General features: G+C 48.5%; 1 protein-coding gene across 1 annotated transcript in view; it reads right to left on the minus strand.

Moving 5' to 3' along the window:
* The window catches only part of LOC141172975 (phospholipase A2 inhibitor gamma subunit B-like), a 29,086-nt gene extending 8,129 nt beyond the window's left edge, over nucleotides 1-20,957 (minus strand). Inside the window, exons 1-2 of the mRNA XM_073657585.1 lie at nucleotides 20,679-20,957; nucleotides 16,058-16,177 (exon numbers count right to left, since the gene is read on the minus strand). Of these exons, the coding sequence (XP_073513686.1) occupies nucleotides 16,058-16,177; nucleotides 20,679-20,733 (175 nt within the window). The 5' untranslated portion in view covers nucleotides 20,734-20,957. The remainder of the gene's footprint in view (nucleotides 1-16,057; nucleotides 16,178-20,678) is intronic.
* Nucleotides 20,958-22,387: the final 1,430 nt, after the last annotated feature.

The following is a 22,387-nucleotide window of genomic DNA, read 5'->3' on the forward strand; positions in this document are numbered from 1 at the left end:
TGTTGCACCGTTCTACTCTGCTTCAGCCCTCAGGTCCCGTTGCCAGTTACCTGCCAGTTACCTGCCAGATTCCTGCCAGCTTGCTGTCCTAATCCTGCCTGATTTCCTGTTACCTGCCTGCCTGCCTGAGGTCCGACGGTCTGCCTTACAACTCCGGTCAGTCTGTCTAAGGACCAACTTGCCCGCTCACCTGGGAGCGCACATCAGCTACCTGCCTGCTTGCCTGAGGTCCGACGGTCTGCCTTACAACTCCGGTCAGTCTGTCTATGGACCAGCTTGCCCGCTCACCTGGGAGCGCTTCTCCGCTACCTGCCTGCTTGCCTGCCCGGAGGCTCCGCTGTCACGTGCTGTGACCACCAGCTATTCCAGACTCTTGCCCGCTCACCTGGGAGCGCTTCTCCACTACCTGCCTGCTTGCCTGCCCGGGGGTTCCGCTGTCACGTGCTGGGACCACCAGCTATTCCAGAGACTCTTGCCCGCTCACCTGGGAGCGCTTCTCCGCTACCTGCCTGCTTGCCTACCTGGAGGCTCCGCCGTCACGTGCTGTGACCACCTGCTATTCCAGAGACTCTCGCTTGCTCACCTGGGAGCACACATCCTCCATCTGCCTTGCTAGCCTACCTGGAGGTTCAGCCATCACAGGTCGTACCTACCCTTTACCTAGAGACTGCCCCGGTCACTTGCCGTGACCTCCAGCCCGTTCTTCCAGAGACTGCCCTGATCACTTGCCGTGACCTCCTGCCCGTACACCCAGAGACTGTCCCGGTCACCTGCTGTGACTGCCTGCCTGGTCGCCACCCGCTCCCTTACAAGGACCGCTCCCTTGTATAGTAGCCCAGAGGTTCCGCCTCCCAGACCCGTTACAGTTTGCTCGGGCCATGGAACCCGGTGGCACCCAAGCTCCCTCGCTCTCGGACCTGTGTCATGAACTGTCCCGTCAAAGGTCCCAACAGGAGTCCATCCTGGGTCACCTGCGGAATGTCAATACTCGCCTGGACACTCTGACTGTTCCACCAACAACCTCCGCCAGTGCCATGTCTCGCAATCCGGCAGCTCCGCTGTCCACTAACACCATGATATCCTACCCCGGACCTCGGCTTTCTGCACCTCCTCGCTTCGGAGGCGACTCAGCCCAGGCTCGGGGCTTCATAAATCAGTGCACCCTGCACTTTGAACTATTGTCCCACCAGTTTAACTCCGACCGAGCCAAAATTGCATTCATCATGTCCCATCTCACCGGGGAGGCCCTGGCCTGGCTAAATCCTCTATGGGAGAGAGGAGACCCCCTGGTGTCCAACTTGCCTGCTTTTCTCACGGCGTTCCGGAAAGTCTTCGACGAACCCGGACGGAAGACCTCATCCGCATCATCGTTGCTACGCCTCCGTCAGGAAAGTCTCACCGTGGGCCAATATGCCATACGGTTCCGTACCCTTGCCTCGGAGCTGGCCTGGGATAACGACGCTCTGGTTTCCGTCTTCTGGGAGGGTCTGTCCGGCCGTATTAAAGATGAACTTGCCGGTCGGGACATTCCTACCACTCTCGATGACTTAATAACTCTTGCCACCCGGATTGACCTACGGTTCCAGGAGCGTGCCAGAGAGGTCACCCGTGAGAGGAGGTTACCACGTCTAGCTCCTACTTTTCAGAAACCCGTCACTCCTTCTGTCTCTAACCAGGTACACCCTCCTGAGCCTATGCAGGTCGACCAGACCAAGATGGTCAAGACCCGTCAGGACTTACGCCGTGCCGAGGGGATCTGCTTCTACTGTGGCAGTAAGGAGCACCGGATCCGTGCCTGCCCGGAGAGGTCGGGAAACGCCTGTGTCTAGGTTCGCTCAGAGAGGTCCACCTAGACAAGAATAAATCCTCTCCATCCCTGCTGTTGTCAGTTTCAATCGTCTACGGGGAGAACCGTTATTTCGAACTAGCCCAACTGGACTCTGGAGCAGCCGGGAATCTTATTTCACAGTCCCTGGTAGAGAAATACCGCATCCCCACCAAACCTCTGGCTGTACCCTTGTCTGTTGCTGCCGTGGATGGGGGGCTCTTACCACGCCCCATCCAACTCATCACCGAATCCATTACTCTGCAGGTGGGAATGCTGCATTCTGAAAGTATCTCCTTCCATGTTCTGCCTGGACTCTCTCACGCCCTCTTGCTAGGCCTACCTTGGCTCCAGAAACATGCACCCGTTCTTGACTGGCAGATGGGAGAAGTCCTTCGCTGGGGACAGGGCTGCCATAAGACCTGTCTGGTTCCCGTTCATCCCGTCCGTCCTTCTCCTACCCAAGCTAATCTACCTGGACTTCCGATTCCTTATTGGTCTTATGCTGATGTCTTTAATAAAAAGGAGGCAGAGACACTACCCCCTCATAGACCATACGACTGCCCTATCGACCTGTTACCTGGTACTTCTCCTCCCCGTGGGCGTATTTATCCATTATCCGCTGCTGAGACCCGGTCGATGTCCGAATATATTGAGGAGAATCTGGCCAGGGGATTCATCCGGAAATCTACCTCCCCGGCGGGAGCAGGCTTCTTTTTCGTCAAAAAGAAGGACGGCTCTCTCCGTCCCTGTATAGACTATAGAGGCCTTAACCAGATCACGGTGAAGAATAAGTACCCCCTTCCGCTCATTCCGGAGTTATTTGACCGTCTGAGGGGGGCTAGAATCTTCACCAAACTGGACCTCCGTGGGGCGAACAACCTGGTTCGTATCCGTCAGGGGGATGAATGGAAGACGGCATTCAACACCCGGGACGGCCACTATGAATATCTGGTAATGCCCTTTGGCCTCTGTAACGCTCCTGCCGTCTTTCAAGAGTTGGTCAATGACATCTTCCGGGACCTTCTCTACTCCTGCGTAGTGGTGTACCTGGATGACATCTTGGTCTTCTCTCCGGATCTCCAGACTCACCGGAGGGATGTTCGTCAGGTCCTGCTCAGGCTCAGGCAGAACCATCTCTACGCTAAATATGAGAAGTGCCTCTTTGAGAAGACCTCGCTTCCGTTTCTGGGCTACATTATCTCTCAGACCGGCCTACAAATGGATCCTGAGAAACTGTCTGCCATCGAGAAATGGCCCCGACCAGAGGGGTTGAAGGCTATTCAACGGTTCCTGGGCTTCGCCAACTATTACCGCCTCTTCATCCCACACTTCTCTTCCCGGACTGCCCCAATTTCCGCGCTCACCCGTAAGGGTACTAATCCCAAAGAGTGGCCGCCCGAAGCAGAGGAGGCCTTTCTTTCCCTAAAACAGGCCTTCTCTTCCGCCCCGGTGCTGCATCGCCCGGACGGCAACAAGCAGTTCTTCCTGGAAGTTGACGCCTCCTCCTCTGGAGCCGGAGCGGTACTTACTCAAAAATCATCTTCCGGGAGAATGGTAACTTGTGGCTTCTTCTCCAAACTGTTCTCCTCTTCTGAGCGCAACTATTCCATAGGAGACCGAGAGTTATTGGCCATCAAGCTGGCGTTGGAGGAGTGGCGTTACCTACTCGAGGGGGCTCTTCATCCGGTAATAATTTACACTGACCACAAGAACTTGGCTTACCTCCAGCATGCCCAGAGACTTAACCCGCGCCAAGCCCGGTGGTCCTTGTTTTTTGCTCGCTTTGATTTTGTTCTTCATTTTCGCCCGGCTGACAAAAACGTCAAAGCAGACGCCTTGTCCTGATCCTTTCTGGTGTCCGATCTCGAGGAAGAACCTAAACATATCATCGATCCCGCCAGAGTAATGCAGGTGGCTCCCGTGAGTCTAAATCGTCTCCCTCCCGGTAAGACGTTTGTTTCAGTACCTGATCGGGAGAAGATCCTACACTGGGGCCATTCGTCTAAACTAGCTGGCCACGCCGGTCAGAAAAAGACCCTCCAGCTTATTGCCCGGCACTATTGGTGGCCTACCCTGCACAAGGACATAATAGACTTTGTTTCTGCCTGTGTGTCCTGCGCCCGCAACAAAGTCCCGAGACATCTGCCAGCCGGACGCCTCCTTCCGCTTCCTGTACCTGCTGCCCCCTGGCAGCATATAGCAATGGACTTTATAACTGATCTCCCCGTCTCTGCCGGTTGTACGGTCATTTGGGTGGTCGCTGACCGCTTTTCCAAGATGGCTCACTTTATTCCCCTGCCAGGCCTTCCGTCTGCACCCGAGCTGGCTAAAGACTTTATCCGCCACATCTTCCGTCTTCATGGCCTGCCCCTCCACATCGTGTCGGATCGTGGGGTACAGTTCACCTCACGTTTCTGGAGAGCCACTTGTAAACTACTAGACGTCACCCTGGACTTCTCTTCCGCTTACCACCCACAGTCCAATGGTCACGTGGAGCGGATCAATCAGAACCTGACCAGTTACCTCCGGCACTTCGTTAATGCCCACCATTCTGACTGGGTGGATCTCCTACCATGGGCCGAGTTCTCTTATAATAATCACGAGAGCGAATCCTCCTCCAAATCCCCGTTTTTTGTAGTCTTTGGTCAGCATCCTCGGATTCCTTTTCCTGTCTCCACCTCTGTGGACAACCCGGCTGCGGAATCTCTCGTTAGCAAATTTTCCTCCATATGGGAGAGTACCCGGTCCGCACTACTTCTGTCATCCGAGCGTATGAAAAGACACGCTGACAAAAAACGCCTGGATCCTCCACAATTTCGTCCAGGAGATAAAGTCTGGCTCTCATCTAAATATGTTCGACTCAAGATACCTTCTTACAAGTTAGGGCCTCGGTTCATCGGTCCTCTGGAGGTCATCAGTCAGATCAACCCGGTGGTCTATAAATTGAAACTCCCGGCCAACTTACGGATCCCTAACTCCTTCCATGTATCTCTCCTCAAACCCGTGGTGCTTAACTCTTTTTCCAAGTCTACAGGTACGCCTCCTGCTCCGGTTTCTGCTGAGGACGAGTTTGAGGTAGAGAACATTCTTGCCACCAAAAGGGTAAGAGGAAAGACCTTTTTTCTGGTAGATTGGAAGGGGTTTGGTCCTGAGGAGAGAACGTTGGAGCCCCGGGAGAACATCCATGCCCCTCTCATCCTAGCTAAATTTCTATCTGGCCTAAAAAAGGGGGGGCCTAAAGGGGGGGGTACTGTAGTGCCGGCGTCCCTGCCCTCTGCTAGGCAGGGACGCTGTTCCCCTCACCGCTCTGCTCCGTGCCCGGCGTCCCTCTCCCGCTCTGCTGGCAGCGCGCGCTCCTTCCCGGCCACTGTGCTTAGGGCGCGCGCGCGCGCCCTCCCTCCCTCTTAAAGGGGCCGCGCGCGCCGTCCTAAGGAGTCCCCGGCCAATGGCCGGAGGACTTTACCATATATAAGGCACCTCCTCCAAAATGGAGGTGCTCGAGCAATGTTGTTGCACCGTTCTACTCTGCTTCAGCCCTCAGGTCCCATTGCCAGTTACCTGCCAGTTACCTGCCAGATTCCTGCCAGCTTGCTGTCCTAATCCTGCCTGGTTTCCTGTTACCTGCCTGCCTGCCTGAGGTCCGACGGTCTGCCTTACAACTCCGGTCAGTCTGTCTAAGGACCAACTTGCCCGCTCACCTGGGAGCGCACATCAGCTACCTGCCTGCTTGCCTGAGGTCCGACGGTCTGCCTTACAACTCCGGTCAGTCTGTCTATGGACCAGCTTGCCCGCTCACCTGGGAGCGCTTCTCCGCTACCTGCCTGCTTGCCTGCCCGGAGGCTCCGCTGTCACGTGCTGTGACCACCAGCTATTCCAGACTCTTGCCCGCTCACCTGGGAGCGCTTCTCCACTACCTGCCTGCTTGCCTGCCCGGGGGTTCCGCTGTCACGTGCTGGGACCACCAGCTATTCCAGAGACTCTTGCCCGCTCACCTGGGAGCGCTTCTCCGCTACCTGCCTGCTTGCCTACCTGGAGGCTCCGCCGTCACGTGCTGTGACCACCTGCTATTCCAGAGACTCTCGCTTGCTCACCTGGGAGCACACATCCTCCATCTGCCTTGCTAGCCTACCTGGAGGTTCAGCCATCACAGGTCGTACCTACCCTTTACCTAGAGACTGCCCCGGTCACTTGCCGTGACCTCCAGCCCGTTCTTCCAGAGACTGCCCTGATCACTTGCCGTGGCCTCCTGCCCGTACACCCAGAGACTGTCCCGGTCACCTGCTGTGACTGCCTGCCTGGTCGCCACCCGCTCCCTTACAAGGACCGCTCCCTTGTATAGTAGCCCAGAGGTTCCGCCTCCCAGACCCGTTACACATACTACTTACACAGATACACTATACACACATATACTACACAAACACTATACTTCTTATATACATACTGTGAGGCAGTGACCGGGATCGCAAACGAGGGATGTTATATATCCCCCAGAATGAGTACAGAGACCTATTAAACCCGTTGGAGTGCATTGCAGTCACAGACACCGCTGCGGCTGCAATGCAGGAATAAAGGTGAGCATTGACCTGGTCAGGCTATCTGGCTAAGGCAGATTAAGGAAAACCCGGCAGGGCCTTCATTTCTTGGAGGAGGCTACATGAAGGCAGTGGGGCGGCCTCCTCCCTCCAACCTGAGTTTTCCAGTGGCTCTTGCCACAGGTCCTTTAAAAACCTTGCATTAATGGTTAGTGTTGTTCAGTGTTGGGACCTGCTAGGAGCATAGCAGGAAAGCTCGGCGGGTCTGTGAGTAGCTGAACCCACGCCTGAGAAGGCTCTGCACCCGACAGGTGCTGAGCAGCCCAGCGCGGCCGTTGCCCCGGCAACCATTGTTCATGGACTTATGTTAACCCAGCTGCGAATCGGAGGACTTTCTGTTTTACCCGTGAGTTGCTGAATACAAGCTGCTTATGTTGGACTTGCTTGGGTCTCTGCCTCGCCTCACTTACTGTACGGTGTGAACACTGCTACCTTACAGCTTGGTGGAGAATGCGAGCATAACCGCCGAGTCTCAATGTACTCCCAGAACATCTGCACTGCGAGTGCTGACCCCCCGGTCAGTGAACCCCAACTGTGCCAGGTACTGGTTAATGGGTACCCCACGGAGGCCCTCCTAGACTCGGGGAGCCTAGTGACCTTGGTACATGGGTCGCTGGTGGCAGGAGGCAACCCCAGTGGACGGACAGTCGGGGTTGTGTGTATCCATGGGGATCTCCAAGAGTACCCAACCCCGGAGGTAGTTTTGTCCACACCATGTGGAGACATGAAACATGTGGTCGGGGTGGTAAAAACTCTTCCCTATGGGACTGTGTTGGGAAGAGACTTGCCCCTGTTCTGGAAAAACAAAATCCACTCTCCCCCAGTAAAATTTATTACAGGAGCTGTACCCGAAGAACCCGAGTCAGGGATACCTGCCGTAGGGGTGTCCAACCTAGGGACAGAGTGTGACCCCGAAAGGTCTACCCTAGAAGTGTTGGCAGGAGAGGTCGATGAGACCCCATCGATCCCCGAGCTGGAAGTGTCCCGGGGCACGTTTGGGACAGCTCAGCTACAGGATCCCACCCTGACTCGAGCGCAGGAAAGAGTGTTAGAGGTAAATGGTGTAGCTCAACAGCCCAGTGCAGATACTGTGTTTCCCTGCATGGTGGTCAATGGTGAGTTGCTCTATAGGGTAGACAAAATCAGGGACAAGGTCATGGAACAGCTAGTGGTACCTCAGTCGTACCGTCGGGTGGTTCTGGAGATGGCACACGCACACCTGCTGGGTGGACACTTAGGGGTTAATAAGATGCAAGAGCGTATCTTGCAGCAGCTCTTTTGGCCGGGGATTTACGCGGAGGTCCAAAAGTACTGCGAATCCTGCCCCTAATGTCAGCTGACCACACCCACCGCAAGTTTCCGCAGCCCATTGGTACCTCTGCCAGTGATAGAGGTACCTTTTGAATGGATTGCAATGAACTTGGTAGGGCCCATTGTAAAATCCGCTCGTGGCCACCAACATATACTGGTGGTCGTTGACTATGCCACCCGGTACCAGGCGGCTATACCGCTTCGTCACACCTTGGTGAAACTGATTGCACGGGAGCAGTTTGCCATGTTCTGTCACCATGGGCTACCTAAGGAGAACCTGACGGATCAAGGGACCCCTTTTATGTCCAAGGTGACGAGGGAATTGTGCAAACTGCTAAAAATAAAACAATTGCACACCTCGGTGTACCACCGTCAAACAGACGGGCTAGTAGAACGATTCAATAAAACCCTCAAGTCCATGTTAAAAAATCGGTAATGGTTTGGTAGAACCCTCAGGCAGAAGAAGCGTTTCAGTCCATGAAATTGGCCCTGTGTGGACAGCCAGTCCTCATCAGCCCCAACTTCAAGGAAACCTTCATTGTACAGACAGATGCCTCGAAAGTAGGCCTAGGGGCTGTATTGTCACAAAAAGTGAATGGTGAAGAGCACCCGGTCACCTATTTGAGCAGAAAGCTTACCCCGGTGGAGAAAAACTATAGCGTGGTAGAGAAGGGGTGTTTGGCTATTAAGTGGGCCTTGTAATCCCTACGTTATTATTTGCTCGGGCATCAGTTTCACTTGGTGACGGACCACTCACCCTTGGTATGGATAAGGAAAGCCAAGGAGAGGAATGTGCGAGTCACCAGGTGGTTTCTGTCACTGCAAAATTTCAGTTTCTCTGTAGAACATTGCACTGGGATGTCACAGGCAAACGCGTATGCCCTGTCCCGGGCACCCTGTGACAAATGTTCAACCCCACAAGTTTGAATGGGGGGGGGGGATATGTGAGGCAGTGACTGGAATCGTATACGAGGGACATTATATATCCCCCAGAATGTGTACAGAGACCTATTAAACCCGTTGGAGTGCATTGCAGTCACAGACACAGCTGCGGCTGCAATGCAGGAATGAAGGTGAGCATTGACTTGGTCAGGCTATCTGGCTAAGGCAGATTAAGAAAAAATCTGGCAGGGCCTTCATTTCTTGGAGGAGGCTACAGGAAGGCAGTGTGGTGGCCTCCTCCCTCCATCCCGGGTTTTCCAGTGGCTCTTGCCACAGGTCCTTTAAAAACACTATATTAAGGGTTAGTGTTGTTCAGTGTTGGGACCTGCTAGGAGCATAGCAGGAAAGCTCGGTGGGTCTGTGAGTAGCTGAACCCACACCTGGGAAGGATTTGCGTCCATTAGGCTCTGAGCGTCCCGGTGTGGCCATTGCACCCGGCAACTGTTGTTCATGGACGTATATTAACCCGGCTGCGAACCGGAGGACTTTCTGTTTTACCCGTGAGTTGCTGAATAAAAGCTGTTTATGTTGGACTTGCTTGGGTCACTGCCTCAGTTACTGAACGGTGTGAACACCACCGCCTTACAATACCTACACTGTATATGCAATATGCATATATACACTATATACACATTCACTCTAGACACACAACATACACACATATACTATACACCAACATACACATATACACTATACATACAGTATACACACCTACACTATACACACACAACATACCTGTATAAACTATACACGAGTACAGACACTATTTAAACAACATACACACACATTCACTATACACTGTAGCATCGGCGTCTCTGCTCCTTGCTAGGCAGAGACGCCGTCCCTCTCACCTCCCCGCTCCTGGCGCGGCGTCCTCTAGCGCTTCTCTCCCCGCTGCTTCCGGCACGCGCTCCTTCCCCGGCTGTGCGCTTAGGGCATGCGCGCGCTCCCCCTCTCTTAAAGGGACCGCGCGCGCCGTCCTAAGGAGTCCCCGGCCAATTGCCGGAGGACCTCCCATATATAAGGCACCTCCTCCAAAACGGAGGTGCCCGAGCAAAGTTGTTTGCACTGTGTCTGATCTGTGCTTCAGCCCTCAGGTCCCGCTGCTAGCCTGACTTCTCGTCCTGCCTGCCAGCCTGTTTTCTGCCCGTTACCGGCCGAGCCTGCCAGCCTGCTCACCTGGAGCGCTCACCTGTTACCTGCCTGTTACCTGCCTTGGCTATCTGTCCGCTCACCTGGGAACATCCGCCTGCCTTGTCTGTCAGACCGCTCACCTGGGAGCGCCCACCAGTAACCTGCCAGCTACCTGCCTCGTCTGTCTGGCCGCTCACCAGGGAGCACCCGCCTGTTACCTGCTGTGTTCGTCAGCCCGCTCACCTGGGAGCACCTGCCTGTTACCTGCCTCGTCTGTCTGCCCGCTCACCTGGGAGCGCCCACCTGTTACCTGCCAGTAACCTGCCTCGTCTGTCTGCCGGCTCACCTGGGAGCGCCCACCAGTTACCTGCTAGTTACCCGCCTCGTCTGTCTGCCCGCTCACCTGGGAGCACCTGCCTGTTCCCTGCCAGCCTGCCTGGAGACCCTGCGGTCACTTGCTGTGACCACCTTCCTGGTAAACCTAAAGACTGCTACTTGCCCTGCTTTCTCGAACTGTGACCACCTGTCTGCTACCGCCTGCTTGCCGTGTCCATCCGCCATACCGGTCAGTCCCAGCCATCTGACCCGTGGAAGCCACCTGCTCTCTTACAACGTCGTCCCTAGAGTAGCACCTGGTCCCTCAGCCTGGATCCTCCCTGGTCACGGTGTCGTTAGCTGCCGTACGACTAGGGTCGGTTCGGGTGGATACTTAGTCACGCCCCTCTGGGTCCCTCCTTGCACCTCGGCACAGAGGTTCCACCACCCGGACCCGTAACATACACAGTACACACACTATACACATACAACATACACATGTACACTATACACTCAACATAAATATATACACTGTTAACATACCATATACACATATACTTTGCACACAACATATTGTAAGGCAGCGCCAGTCATCATGCTGGGGGACACTCGCTTCACTGGGTCAATTAAAGCACACATGCAGCGTTTTCCAGTAACATGAAATCCAGCAGTTTATTACACTTCATAACTGCTTATCACACAGTCCATCTCAGTGGCTCACCGGCATATTTACACACATAACATCGAAGAGCCTTTCAAGTGGCCCACTTGGCTCCAGTTACAGCCTTCAGCAACGTAACTATATCAATGTCCATAACGCACCGCTTTTACCTTTTGCCGGGTCTAGCGGTTTCCATCAGATTTGTTCTGCCACAGCTGTGGCTTTACGGCTTCCCCGATGGGGGTCTCCAGCCCTCGTACCTTCCAAGGCTACTGGCATCTCTTACACACATAGGGATCCAGCCTCTGCCTTTCAGGACTCTTGCCTTCCAAGCCTCTTGCCCTCCAAGGCTACTGGCATCTCTTACACACAAGGATCCAGCCTCTGCCTTTCAGGATTCACCAGGCTTCACCAGGCCTCTCTAGGCCTCATTAAGCCTCACCCGGCTAACGGTGTCCCACACACGGGGAACAGGCCTCACGCCTTTCACGGTTTCAAAAGCACCAGGATTTATATATCCTCCAGCGCATACAGGACCTGTGCTGATGTCACAGTCATGTGATCAGTCCTTCTGTGTGCACAGGACCTGTGCTGATGTCACAGTCATGTGATCAGTCACCTGAGGGAGAGGTACATGGTCAGCCAGAACACACCCTGGACCATTACAGTAATGCCGCAAGCCGCTGCATTGCATATCCCCCCCCCCCTCTGTTCAAACTTGTGGGGTTGAACACATAATATACACAATCACATTATAACCCACAGTTCACACAGAGACCATGTACTTGACAATTGCGCTGCTCAGCCCCTGGAACATTAGTCATCAACATTAGTCCATTCCTTAGGGACCTACCATCTGTCATTGTCACTGACTTCGTCAAGTCACATTTTCGGGTCGTAACCTTGTCAGACCTCCCCCGCTCCCAGCGGTCAGTCGTAACCTTGTCAGACCTCCCCCGCTTCCAGCGGTCAATACAGCAGTGTGACTCACATGCCCTGGTATCTAAGGTCCAGTTCGACTCCGTACTGTCCCGTACTCTATTGGGTCGTTTATATGGGCCACTCAGACCTGAGTTACTGGAGGTCTCACTACCTCTAAACCCATGCCCACTATCCTCAGGACATCTTGGAAAGTCTCTAACTTCTACTGTAGCCGTTCTATTATTTGAAGGGCCCTTTCTCTGTCTGGTCTCACAATTTCTAGATGGCTGCCATCTTCTGCTGCTCAGGCGATTCTGTCTTTCCACTCGCAGTCTAGCGAGATTCAACTGTTCTACCTCTCACAGGTAGGTCACTCGGTACCCCATCAGCATGCGTATATATGCAAGACTTTCTTCCGTTCCTACAGCGGAGAATGACACCATGCCGTCTTCATCTGGTATCCAGTCCTGTCGATCACGTGGACTGCTTACTTTCATCACACCAGACTTCTTTACCATCATCTGAATGGCTCGGCCATTTCTCCCAATGAGCTTTCTTACCAGAGCATGAGGCACCCGGATGACCTCTTCACGCAGACTTTGAGCTTTACTCATAAGCTCCAGTTGTCTAATGGCTTGTTCCGTCTTCAACCGGACAAACCGCTTTGTGCGAATACATCGCCAGTGCATGTCACTTAGGATAGCCATCCTCTTCACTGTGACTTCGGTTGTGGACAGGACCACCAGCTGTTTAGCTTCTGAGGTCGAGTACACCTTACAGGCTCCCACGGCCTTCTTAAACTCTTCATGCACGGACTCACTGGTGCATTCTTCTCTCAAATCCTTGGGTACATCTATGAGGCACTTGTACCAAGACGTTTCGGTCTCACCAGTGGTTTCCAGACGATCAACCGGCTCAAGTTTCAGGGACAACTGACTTACAGCTTCTTCACCCTGTATGCTTCCCCTGAGCTGACTCACAGCTACAAATTCAAGAATTTTCGTCTTGACCACTTCCATTTCATATTTATCTTCTGTTAACACTCTCTTAGCTCTCCTCAGGTCCACTTTCTCATGGTATGAAGGAGTAAGTGCAACTTGTTTGCCCTTTTCCTTCTCCAAGGAGGCCTCGTTCACTGAGTGATACTTTGCTAGGCAACCTTTGAGCTCAAAAACTTCTTCCTCTAGCTCAGCTACTCGCCTCTCAGCAGCCCATCTCTGAAGCTCTTCCTGCTTCAACTGCTCCTTTAACAGTAGAGTTCTGTCAGACCTCTCTGTCTCCAATGCGCCCACTCGGCTCTCAACAGCCAGTCTCTCAAGCTTCTCTTGCTTCAAATGGGCTTGTAGCGTCTCCTTGAACTCCTTGATCTTGGCTTTTACATCCACCGAATCATCCGAGCTCGCATTATTCGAGGAGGTATTTGCTTCATACGTCCCATCTCCAGTGGCCAACTCCTAGCCCTGGTCTGTGGCTTCTTGGATAGACTCCTCCATCTTTTTCCGCTCAGCTTCCATCTTGCTGATTCTTTCCTTAAGGCATGTCTCTGCCCTCTGGAGATGATCACAGAATGTCTGCAGCTCCTTCACTTGAGCTTCCAGACCTAGGGTCTTTCTGCGGAGATCATCATTTTCATCACGGGTGTCCTGCAGAGTGGTCTCAACCACTTGGCGCATGTGCTCTGCATCAGCCTTATCCTCCTCTAGTTTTTCCTTAACCTTGAGGAGTTACTCATAGTCTCTCTTAATTTGTTGCAGTTCCTTACTGAGTTCACCATACTCCTTCTTGGATTCACACAGCTCTTTCTTCACTTGGTACAGCTCTAACTGTACCAGGGTGAAACGATCTTTCACCTCGCACAACTCATCTTCACACTCCGCTTTGTCAATCTCCAATTGAAAAACCTCCTCCTTGGTTTTGCGACGGTCCTCCTTAATTTCCTGGAACATTTCCTTCCATTGGTTAACTTCCTCGCCGCTTCCCTCCAGTTCTCGCTGTAAGTTCCTCACAACCAGGTATATTTTCTGTCATTCAGACTCCAGGCTCAGCTGGTCTGAGGACACGTTCTCCAGGTTTTCCCATAGTTGCTGCACGTCACTCTGACACTGCATCCTGATAGGCTCCAGCTCTTGGTCATGACTGGCCACCTCCTCTTTCCGGGCTGTCAGATCCTGATCCTTCTGTCTCAGTACTGTACCGGAGGTTGCTACTGGCAACGTCACCTCTTCTTCTGCCTCTAAAGGAGGATCCACACTTGGAACAAAGGCACACAGCATTACATTTTCTTTATTTTCACTTTCAGCAAAGACTACAGGAGCAACCTTTTAGTGGCCCTTGCGCCGTCGATGACGAGAGGGGGACTTTCTCCCCTCGTCTAGCCCCTCCTGACTGAACTCTCTTTCTACTTTCGTAGTGTCTACATCAGTTACTGGGTCTGTGTCACTCCCCATGGTGTTGTGGACTAACAGGTCACCTCCCACTTTGACGTCAACCCCTTCTACAGGAGCTACCCCGTTATCAACGGTCAAATTGTCATTTTTAGGCGGTACCAACCCCCAACCAGTAACAAATTTTGGTTCTCTATACTCCATGCTTTTTTGAAAATCTGCCGCCTTTTTAGACTCTGCCCCCTTTTGCACAACCACACCTAAAGGGGGTACTTTAACAAAAAAACCTGCAAAAGTCTTAGGACTCAGTTCACAACATCTCTTACCACCTCCCCGGGCACTCTGGGACAATACTGGTGCCCCCGGAGAGTTCACAGAATGGTCCACTGCCGCCATTCTATACGGTGCCAACAGCTCCTGCCGTTCCTGCACCATGCCGTTTCTCAAATACCTGTTGTGGTTTTAACCGACACTTTAATCGCTCAATAGCTTCAGTCTCATTTGCTGCTCCGTTCACAGCCATCGCGGTACGCTCTTCACACTAGACACTTCACACCGCTCTTCCCGGAAAAATTTTCGTGGCCCCGCCGAGCCACAGCAAACCAGGTTTGGGTGCGACAAAAATTTTGGTAAACCTACCGAGTTACAGCCAGATGCTTTAATCTTCGTGACCCCGCCAAGCCACAGCAAATCAGGTATGACAATTTTCGTAACCCTGCCGAGTTAAAGCTAGATGCGTTAATCTTTGTGACCCCGCCGAGCCACAGCAAGATGCTTGCATCCACACTCGTCGTCCTGTACCATTTCCCCTAGCAACAAGGCTGCATTTGCCCCTAGCAACCAGGCTGCAGTTGCCCCTAGCAACCAGGCTGCATTTGCCCCTAGCAACCAGGCTGCAGTTGCCCCTAGCAACCAGGCTGCAGTTGCCCGCACTCTCCAACCACATGTAAGGCAGCGCTAGTCATCATGCTGGGGGACACTCGCTTCACCGGGTCAATTAAAGCACACATGCAACGTTTTCCAGTAACATGAAATCCAGAAGTTTATTACACTTCATAACTGCTTATCACACAGTCCATCTCAGTGGCTCACCGGTATGTTTACACACATAATATCCAAGAGCCTTTCAAGTGGCAGACAGGCCCACTTGGCTCCAGTCACAGCCTTCAGGAAAGCTGTGGCTTTACGGCTTCCCAGATGGGGGTCTCCAGCCCTCGTACCTTCCAAGGCTACTGGCATCTCTTACACACAAGGATCCAGCCTCTGCCTTTCAGGATTCACCATGTTTCACCAGGCCTCTCTAGGCCTCACTAAGCCTCTCCAAGCTAACGGTGTCCCACACACAGGGAACAGGCCTCACGCCTTTCACCGTTTCAAAAGCACCAGGATTTATATATCCTCCAGCGCATACAGGACCTGTGCTGATGTCACAGTCATGTGATCAGTCCTTCTGCGTGCACAGGACCTGTGCTGATGTCACAGTCATGTGATCAGTCACCTGAGGGAGAGGTACATTGTCAGCTAGAACACACCCTGGACCATTACAGTAATGCCGCAAGCCGCTGCATTACAATATACACCTACACCATACACACAACATATACACTCTATACATACAACATATACACATACACTATGCACACAATATATACACACACTATACACATAACATATACACATACACTATGTACACATAGACTATATCGACAACATAGACACTGTACATACACTATACACAAGGACCCAACTTTAGATTTTTTCATACATGCAGAAAAAAGAGAAAAAGAGAAAACATAGTAGTTTGACAATAAATGGCTTCACTCAACCAATAACCATGAGTGGAGAAAAAGTATTTTTGTTATTATTCATATTCTCTGAAACAAGGCCAAGAAAGGAACAATTCTGCAGGGGTATATAAAGTTTTGAGCACAACTGTATATATACACACACACATATACACATAGCTTACCTACTTTAGCTTCCTCAAACACTGAGATGCACTCTTCAGTAGCTGAAGAACAGTTCTGTACACTTCCATAACAGGAGTTTACAGTTTCTCCCACACAAGTTAAGCAAGATATAGGAACATCTGAAACAGATAGCAGATTCACACAGCTGAGACAACCAAATGTTTAGAACGTTCATGGGTGAATGCAAAAATGTCAAACTATTTGCTAAACCTTTTCATTTTGCAAATATATTCTCTTATTCATAGGTGCAGCTGTCACAACACATGTTCTAGCCCAGCCAATCAAGGGACCATCTCATCCAGTAGACAAAATGGGTTTGGCCAAGGAACGCTAATTTAAACTTTTCCAGCAGAGGCATAGAAGTCAGACCAAAAAGCTCATTCCATATAGTGACAGAATAAGGCCAAATCTGATTCTGGAATACTACTACAGTGCTAAATCACAATGGAAATTGTAGCCGTAGTCTAAGTCCCTGAATAATAATCCAAAAATTCAAGTGAAAGGGAGGTGCAGGACCTGAATAGTAGGTGTGATGATGAATTGATTGATCTGTGATATACTGCAGTACCAACACTTTAATAACAGATTTTTTTGTTTCTTCGCATATTGCAAACAAGGAGGGGACTTTAAAACGCCCTCAGTTATAATTTTATTACTGAAGAAAGATCTTGAAACTGAGACTTGTGTGTCACAGAAAGCAGAAAGTGTTCCTCCCAGATTATGAGATGGGCGAGTCATATATATATATTTCTTTTGTTTATTTTTTTATTTATAGACAAAAGAAAAATCTACACAAACTAGAAATTTAAATGCAACTTTCTACCTCTACCTCACAATGTAAGTGGTATAAAAATAAATATATCTAGGTGTAAATATATATATATATGTGCACAGATATATTTACCACACATATTTATATATATTTATATATACATAAATATATATATATATATATATATATATATATATATATATATAGCTTGAGAAAGTTCCACACTTGGAACGGAATGTGGCCCTGACATGATGGGTCAATAAACCACCACTTTTTGAACTATGGAGGGTTGCCTTTGTCTTTTTGGGGTATCTTGAGGTTTGGTTTTACCTGTAAGGTGTTTTTGCACCCAACTGTTTTGCAATAATTTTGCTTGTTCTGCACCTCTATTTTTCTAATTATATATATATATATATATATATATATATATATATATATATATACACATATTTATAGATTTTTTTGCATTCTTCATCATTATAATAGTACATTATTCGATCCATACAAATGTCACGTGAATAAAGTGGCTTGTTGCAGGTGCTTCCTATTGAGACGTAAACCTATCTTGCTTTAAAACTAAAAAAAGTTTACAGTTTAGCAACTGCTTTTTCAGTCCAACTTAAGAAACATACGTGTCACACAAGCACACAAGTAATGCTTGATTGTTCTCCAACTCACTTTCTCTGCATGTACCTACATTGCAATAACATTTTATTTCTGCTAAGGAATTTTTGCAAAGGGGTTTAGAAATGAAACCAAAGAAAATAAAAAAAAAAAAAAACTAAATTTGAAAACATTATACACACATTTTACTTTTGGCACTCCATTTTTTTAGCACAATAACTATACAACCCACAACTATACTGGGTGCTGTTGCAGCATTTTTAGGCAGTGTTTCCGCCTCCCGGCATTTGTTGAACCATCGTCTTTTTTTTGGCCAGGGGGAATTCATGTGCTTTAACCACAATATATACACACAAATTATTACTGTAAATTGAGACATTTATCTGTGCAGGACTGTTTTGCCAGTCCTATTTAAATTGTGAAATTGGAGACACACTTATCACACTGATCTTACAGGCAGACTGTTGATCCATTAGCTGTTTGGACCATCATGTCTAGCATTTCTTATTAATTCCATATTTTTCCTGGATTCACAAAGTGTGGTCAGAAAAATGTTGACAACAAATTAAACTTTTTTTTTGGTGTCTATAATGTATGTTAAACCAAACATGGCACTGGTAACAGACATGGTAGCATGAGATAAAAAAACATACATGAAAAAATGTGGGAGTAACTAAGCAGTGGCAGCATCTTGACACTGCTGACAGCAACCATCCTGGCACTAGTAGTACCCAACAAAGATCACACTTGGCCATCTTTATCTCTGGCATATCTGTGGGGAGAATGCAAAGGGCGTTATGGAATATATATCAGAGATAACTTCTCTCAGTCACAGGAGGATGATGTAGCCTCTGGCAGTGACCCCATCAGCTCGAGTCAACTAATTGCTTAGGCAACTTTTTCCACTGCCATAACACTTAATGTTGTACATAGCATAATATCCATTGCACCAATGACACCTGTTTCTTTTCTGTCCCGTAGTCCTCTAACCCAGTTCATCTTTGGGTTCTAAAGAACATACTACGCCTGAACAATTTCTTCCAGTTGATCTATTCTTAGAGATGAATACATAGTCTTTGTACCTGGATGACAAGAAGCCAAAGGAGATGGAGGATAAGATTTTAATGGCAAGCTCTGTTGCTGGCTCTGAGGCAAGCATCAGTCAAATCATGTTTAACGATGATGATGATTCTGTAGTGGAAAAGGGACCTGGGAACCAGAATTGGATGCCGAGGAGGTGTTGTCATCAGCGGAGGAGGGTTTTGGCATCAGTGATACACAGTGCAGGTGACATGAGGCTAAAGAACTTATGGAGCAATATTTGCTCTGCAATCATCTCTGGAACAGGTGATGCCACACATGCTGCGTATGGAAGAAGCACAACAGCATGGTCATGGTGTTGGCAAATCATGCATGCAGGTATCTTGTCTGTGTGTGTTGTTTTGCACATTGCCACCAGTTGCTTTTCGGCTCAGCAAGAAGAAAATAAGTTAGCATTCTTGCCCTTATAGACTAAACACTACTGATGTCCATCAGCACATGAGACAACATCATCTGCTCCTGATGTTCTAAGTATTTATTATTTATGTTCAAAAATTCTAACCTTAAATTTTCTAATTATGCAGGCTAAATAAAATTTACATCTTAAATACAGATCCTATTCTAGTGACACATATTTTATACTCATTAACATTGAATATTTTCTTGCCTGTAACTTTTTTATGTTTAAAGTCAGCTATTTTCTGCAGGTGGAGGGAACATAATGGGGTCTAAAATCTCCCCTTTAACTTGTAAGTCTAGTTATGTAATGATGGGAGGAGTTTTACATGTTTTTTATCAATAATTCTTTTACTTGTTGCAGTGGGTGGTGTGGACGCTACATAGACGACCTTCTATTGGCATGGTGTTGCGATGTGGAATTCATGCAATGCTTTCTTTACTTTGTTAATGATAATTGCAACCCAAAATTCTAAATCAATGTTGAATCAGGAAGGTAAGTCAATCCTATACCATCTTTGTGTCTGTCTATGTGGCTATTTTATATGGAATTAAGCTATTTATGAATTTTAGAGAAACCCTGGATTACGTGAGTGGTAACATTTCTTTGCATTCTTTCATGTCCTGCAGACTGGCAAGTCTATCTTGAGATTCAATAGATAAAGATGAACAGTTGGGCACTGAAATATATAGATGGGTAAGAACTTTAAATCTCACATGTATTATATACGATCTTGTCTTTTTCTTTGGATAATAAACCTGCTATATGTGTTAATGCTTCTGGTTCTGCTTGGCTCAGACTTTGTTCATGATTAATGCCTACACAAGTAGCTTTCTTTCTGCTTTTCTGGAAATGGCCTACACTTCACCCTGGTAGCATTGCCAATCCTTGACTATTTTAAGGACTGTGATCTGGGAAACCTTCTACAGCCAAGTCAATACCTCCTTGTCATAGATAAGGGTGAAGACTATCATTCCACTCTCCAGATAAGAGGGCATCAAATAGACTATATATGTCTAAGACAGTCCACATCCCAAGACATAACACAATCCCTTTAAAAAAATTATATCTCACTATAAATTGGTCTCGTTTTCAAATATTTGCACAAATTATTTAATTATTTTAGCATTTCATGTAATAAATCTCCAGTTAGTGCAGGATAAAAATATCTTGAAGATAAAAGGATGTCCGAATTTAAATTTGAATCCAAGTTAGACGTCATCTAACTTTGAGTGCTGGAAAACTTTTTAAAGATGTATTCCAATAACACCATACCGTAAATGTTTATTAGTTGTGAATCCTATCAATGGGACCCACATGTATCTTCAGAACACAGTTATTTGATGGACCATAATTATGGGAGAGGGAAATTCTAAATGATTTTGATTTGTAAAAAATAATTTTGCTAATCTCGATGTTTTTTGATAATAGAAATATGTAAAATACTGCAATTTTAAACATTCTATAAATGTATTAAAAAACATTAGCAAGCTGAATAAACTGAAAAAAATAATTACCCGTTATTAACGGTATAATATTAGAAATGTAACAACTGTTTTATTTGTATTTCAAATATTTAATTGTATTTACTAAATTACAATTATTATTAGAATTGTATGTAAAGGTATTAAAGATTTGTTTCTGGATGTACCAAACAAATACAAATTATAAATAACAGCTTTGGACCATTGAGGTCAATCCAACATCCCCCTGTCTAGGTACCCACCTGTAGCTGCGATGCTCCATAAGACACAGAAGAACAGGAGACATGAGCTTTTCATGACTTTGGAGTTCCCGGAGGATGTTCTGCAAACAAGTAGTTTACTGTGCTGTCTGTGTTCTGATTTACTTTACAACAGGGTGTTGTCTTCATAAGGTTATACCATAAAAAACACTGGGGGAGGTGGTACACAAAATGGAAATGGCTAAGAGTAGGACAGTAAAAGCCTCAGTATTACATCAGGAGTGACTGAACTATCAGGGAATATCCCGTCTGCTGTCTTATTGTGATGATTGTGAGCAGGAGAAATACCAGTGAGCATAGCAACAGCTGAAATATAATGTCATTATGTATAATGGAGAATCAGCAGCAAGAGAGAAAAGAAAATGAGAAATAATGATGTTAACATGAGTATTGTAAAATTTTCCAGACATCAAAATACATAATTATAATTAGTGATGAGAGAGAGCAGTAAAATACTCAGGTACTCGTTACTTGAATCAAGCACTTTGAACTGTTCTGGTGGTTAACTCGAGTAACGAGAATAATGAAAGTCAACGGGAAACTCAAGCATTTTTCCGGCAGACCCTCCCCCGGAGGTCTGGGGGGCAGTAAAATAGCTGAAATGGATTTCATGACTACAGAGTTGGGAAATGGCCTGACCTGCAATGCGTTTTGAGAAATAACGTGCATAAACAAAGCCACGGCTTAGGCTACTGAAGGTCATCAATAAGCAAAACTTAAACAGCTTTCCCACATGTTGAAAGAGGGGTATCAAGCCTTCCAAGACAGCCAAGACTTCCCTGCCCTCACCAGGAGGACGACTGTCCATGTTCTCCTCCTCATCCTCCGCTTCTTCCTCCTCATTATCACCCAATCCATGCTGAGATGAGATGAGGCTGGCTGTGTACCATCAATCTGTATAGTTCCTTGCTCCGCCTGCAATGCCTCATCTTTAATTGTGATCAGTGAGCGTTTCAGTAGACATAGAAGCGGGATGATGATGCTAATTATGGCATCATCGCTGCTCACCATGCTGGTGGAGTCTTCAAAGTTTTGGAGGACGGCACAGATGTCACACATCCATGCCCACTCATCAGCTGTTATTTGTGGAGGCTGACCTGAATTCCAACAGATGTGTTGAAGCTGGTACTCAACAAGTGCCCTTTGCTGTTCACAAATTCTTTATAACATCTGCAACGTTAATTTTCAAAGTGTGGTCACATTACACAGCAGTGTCACGGGTGTGTCAGGTGTAATAGACAGTCACTCTGGATCTGGCTGTAGAAGGTCACTGCGCTTGGCATTGCAGACACCTTCTTAATCCTTCTTCCTTTAAGACCCAGCCGCGACCTCCCTCCTGCTGCTGATTGACACACGCTTGCATGGGAGTTAAAAAACCACAGTTTGCTACAGGTAATCACTGGTGATACTTCTTTTTACCTTTGTGCATGTTTGGAGCACTAGCTGTTGGCTGGCTTCCTCTCTGGTGGCCTTTCAGGACAGTTGGCATTACTCCTCTGGTGTCTGCTCAAGCTAAGTTAATCCACTTTGTTTGTCTTTAGTATGCAGTGGGACCTGACCAGTATTCACCCCTCCCACTCCCTATCTAGGCCCTAGCTCTAGGGACATACAGGGTTTAGGGTCCTGCTCGGCGATAGATGTGGAACCTATATAGGGACGGTTGGGTAGACAGGGTGTTATTAGATCTGCCT

This window comes from Phyllobates terribilis, unplaced genomic scaffold, assembly GCF_046119375.1.
Source record: "Phyllobates terribilis strain yellow unplaced genomic scaffold, ASM4611937v1 Scaffold_12__6_contigs__length_324123572, whole genome shotgun sequence".
NCBI classification, from domain to species: Eukaryota; Metazoa; Chordata; class Amphibia; order Anura; family Dendrobatidae; genus Phyllobates; species Phyllobates terribilis.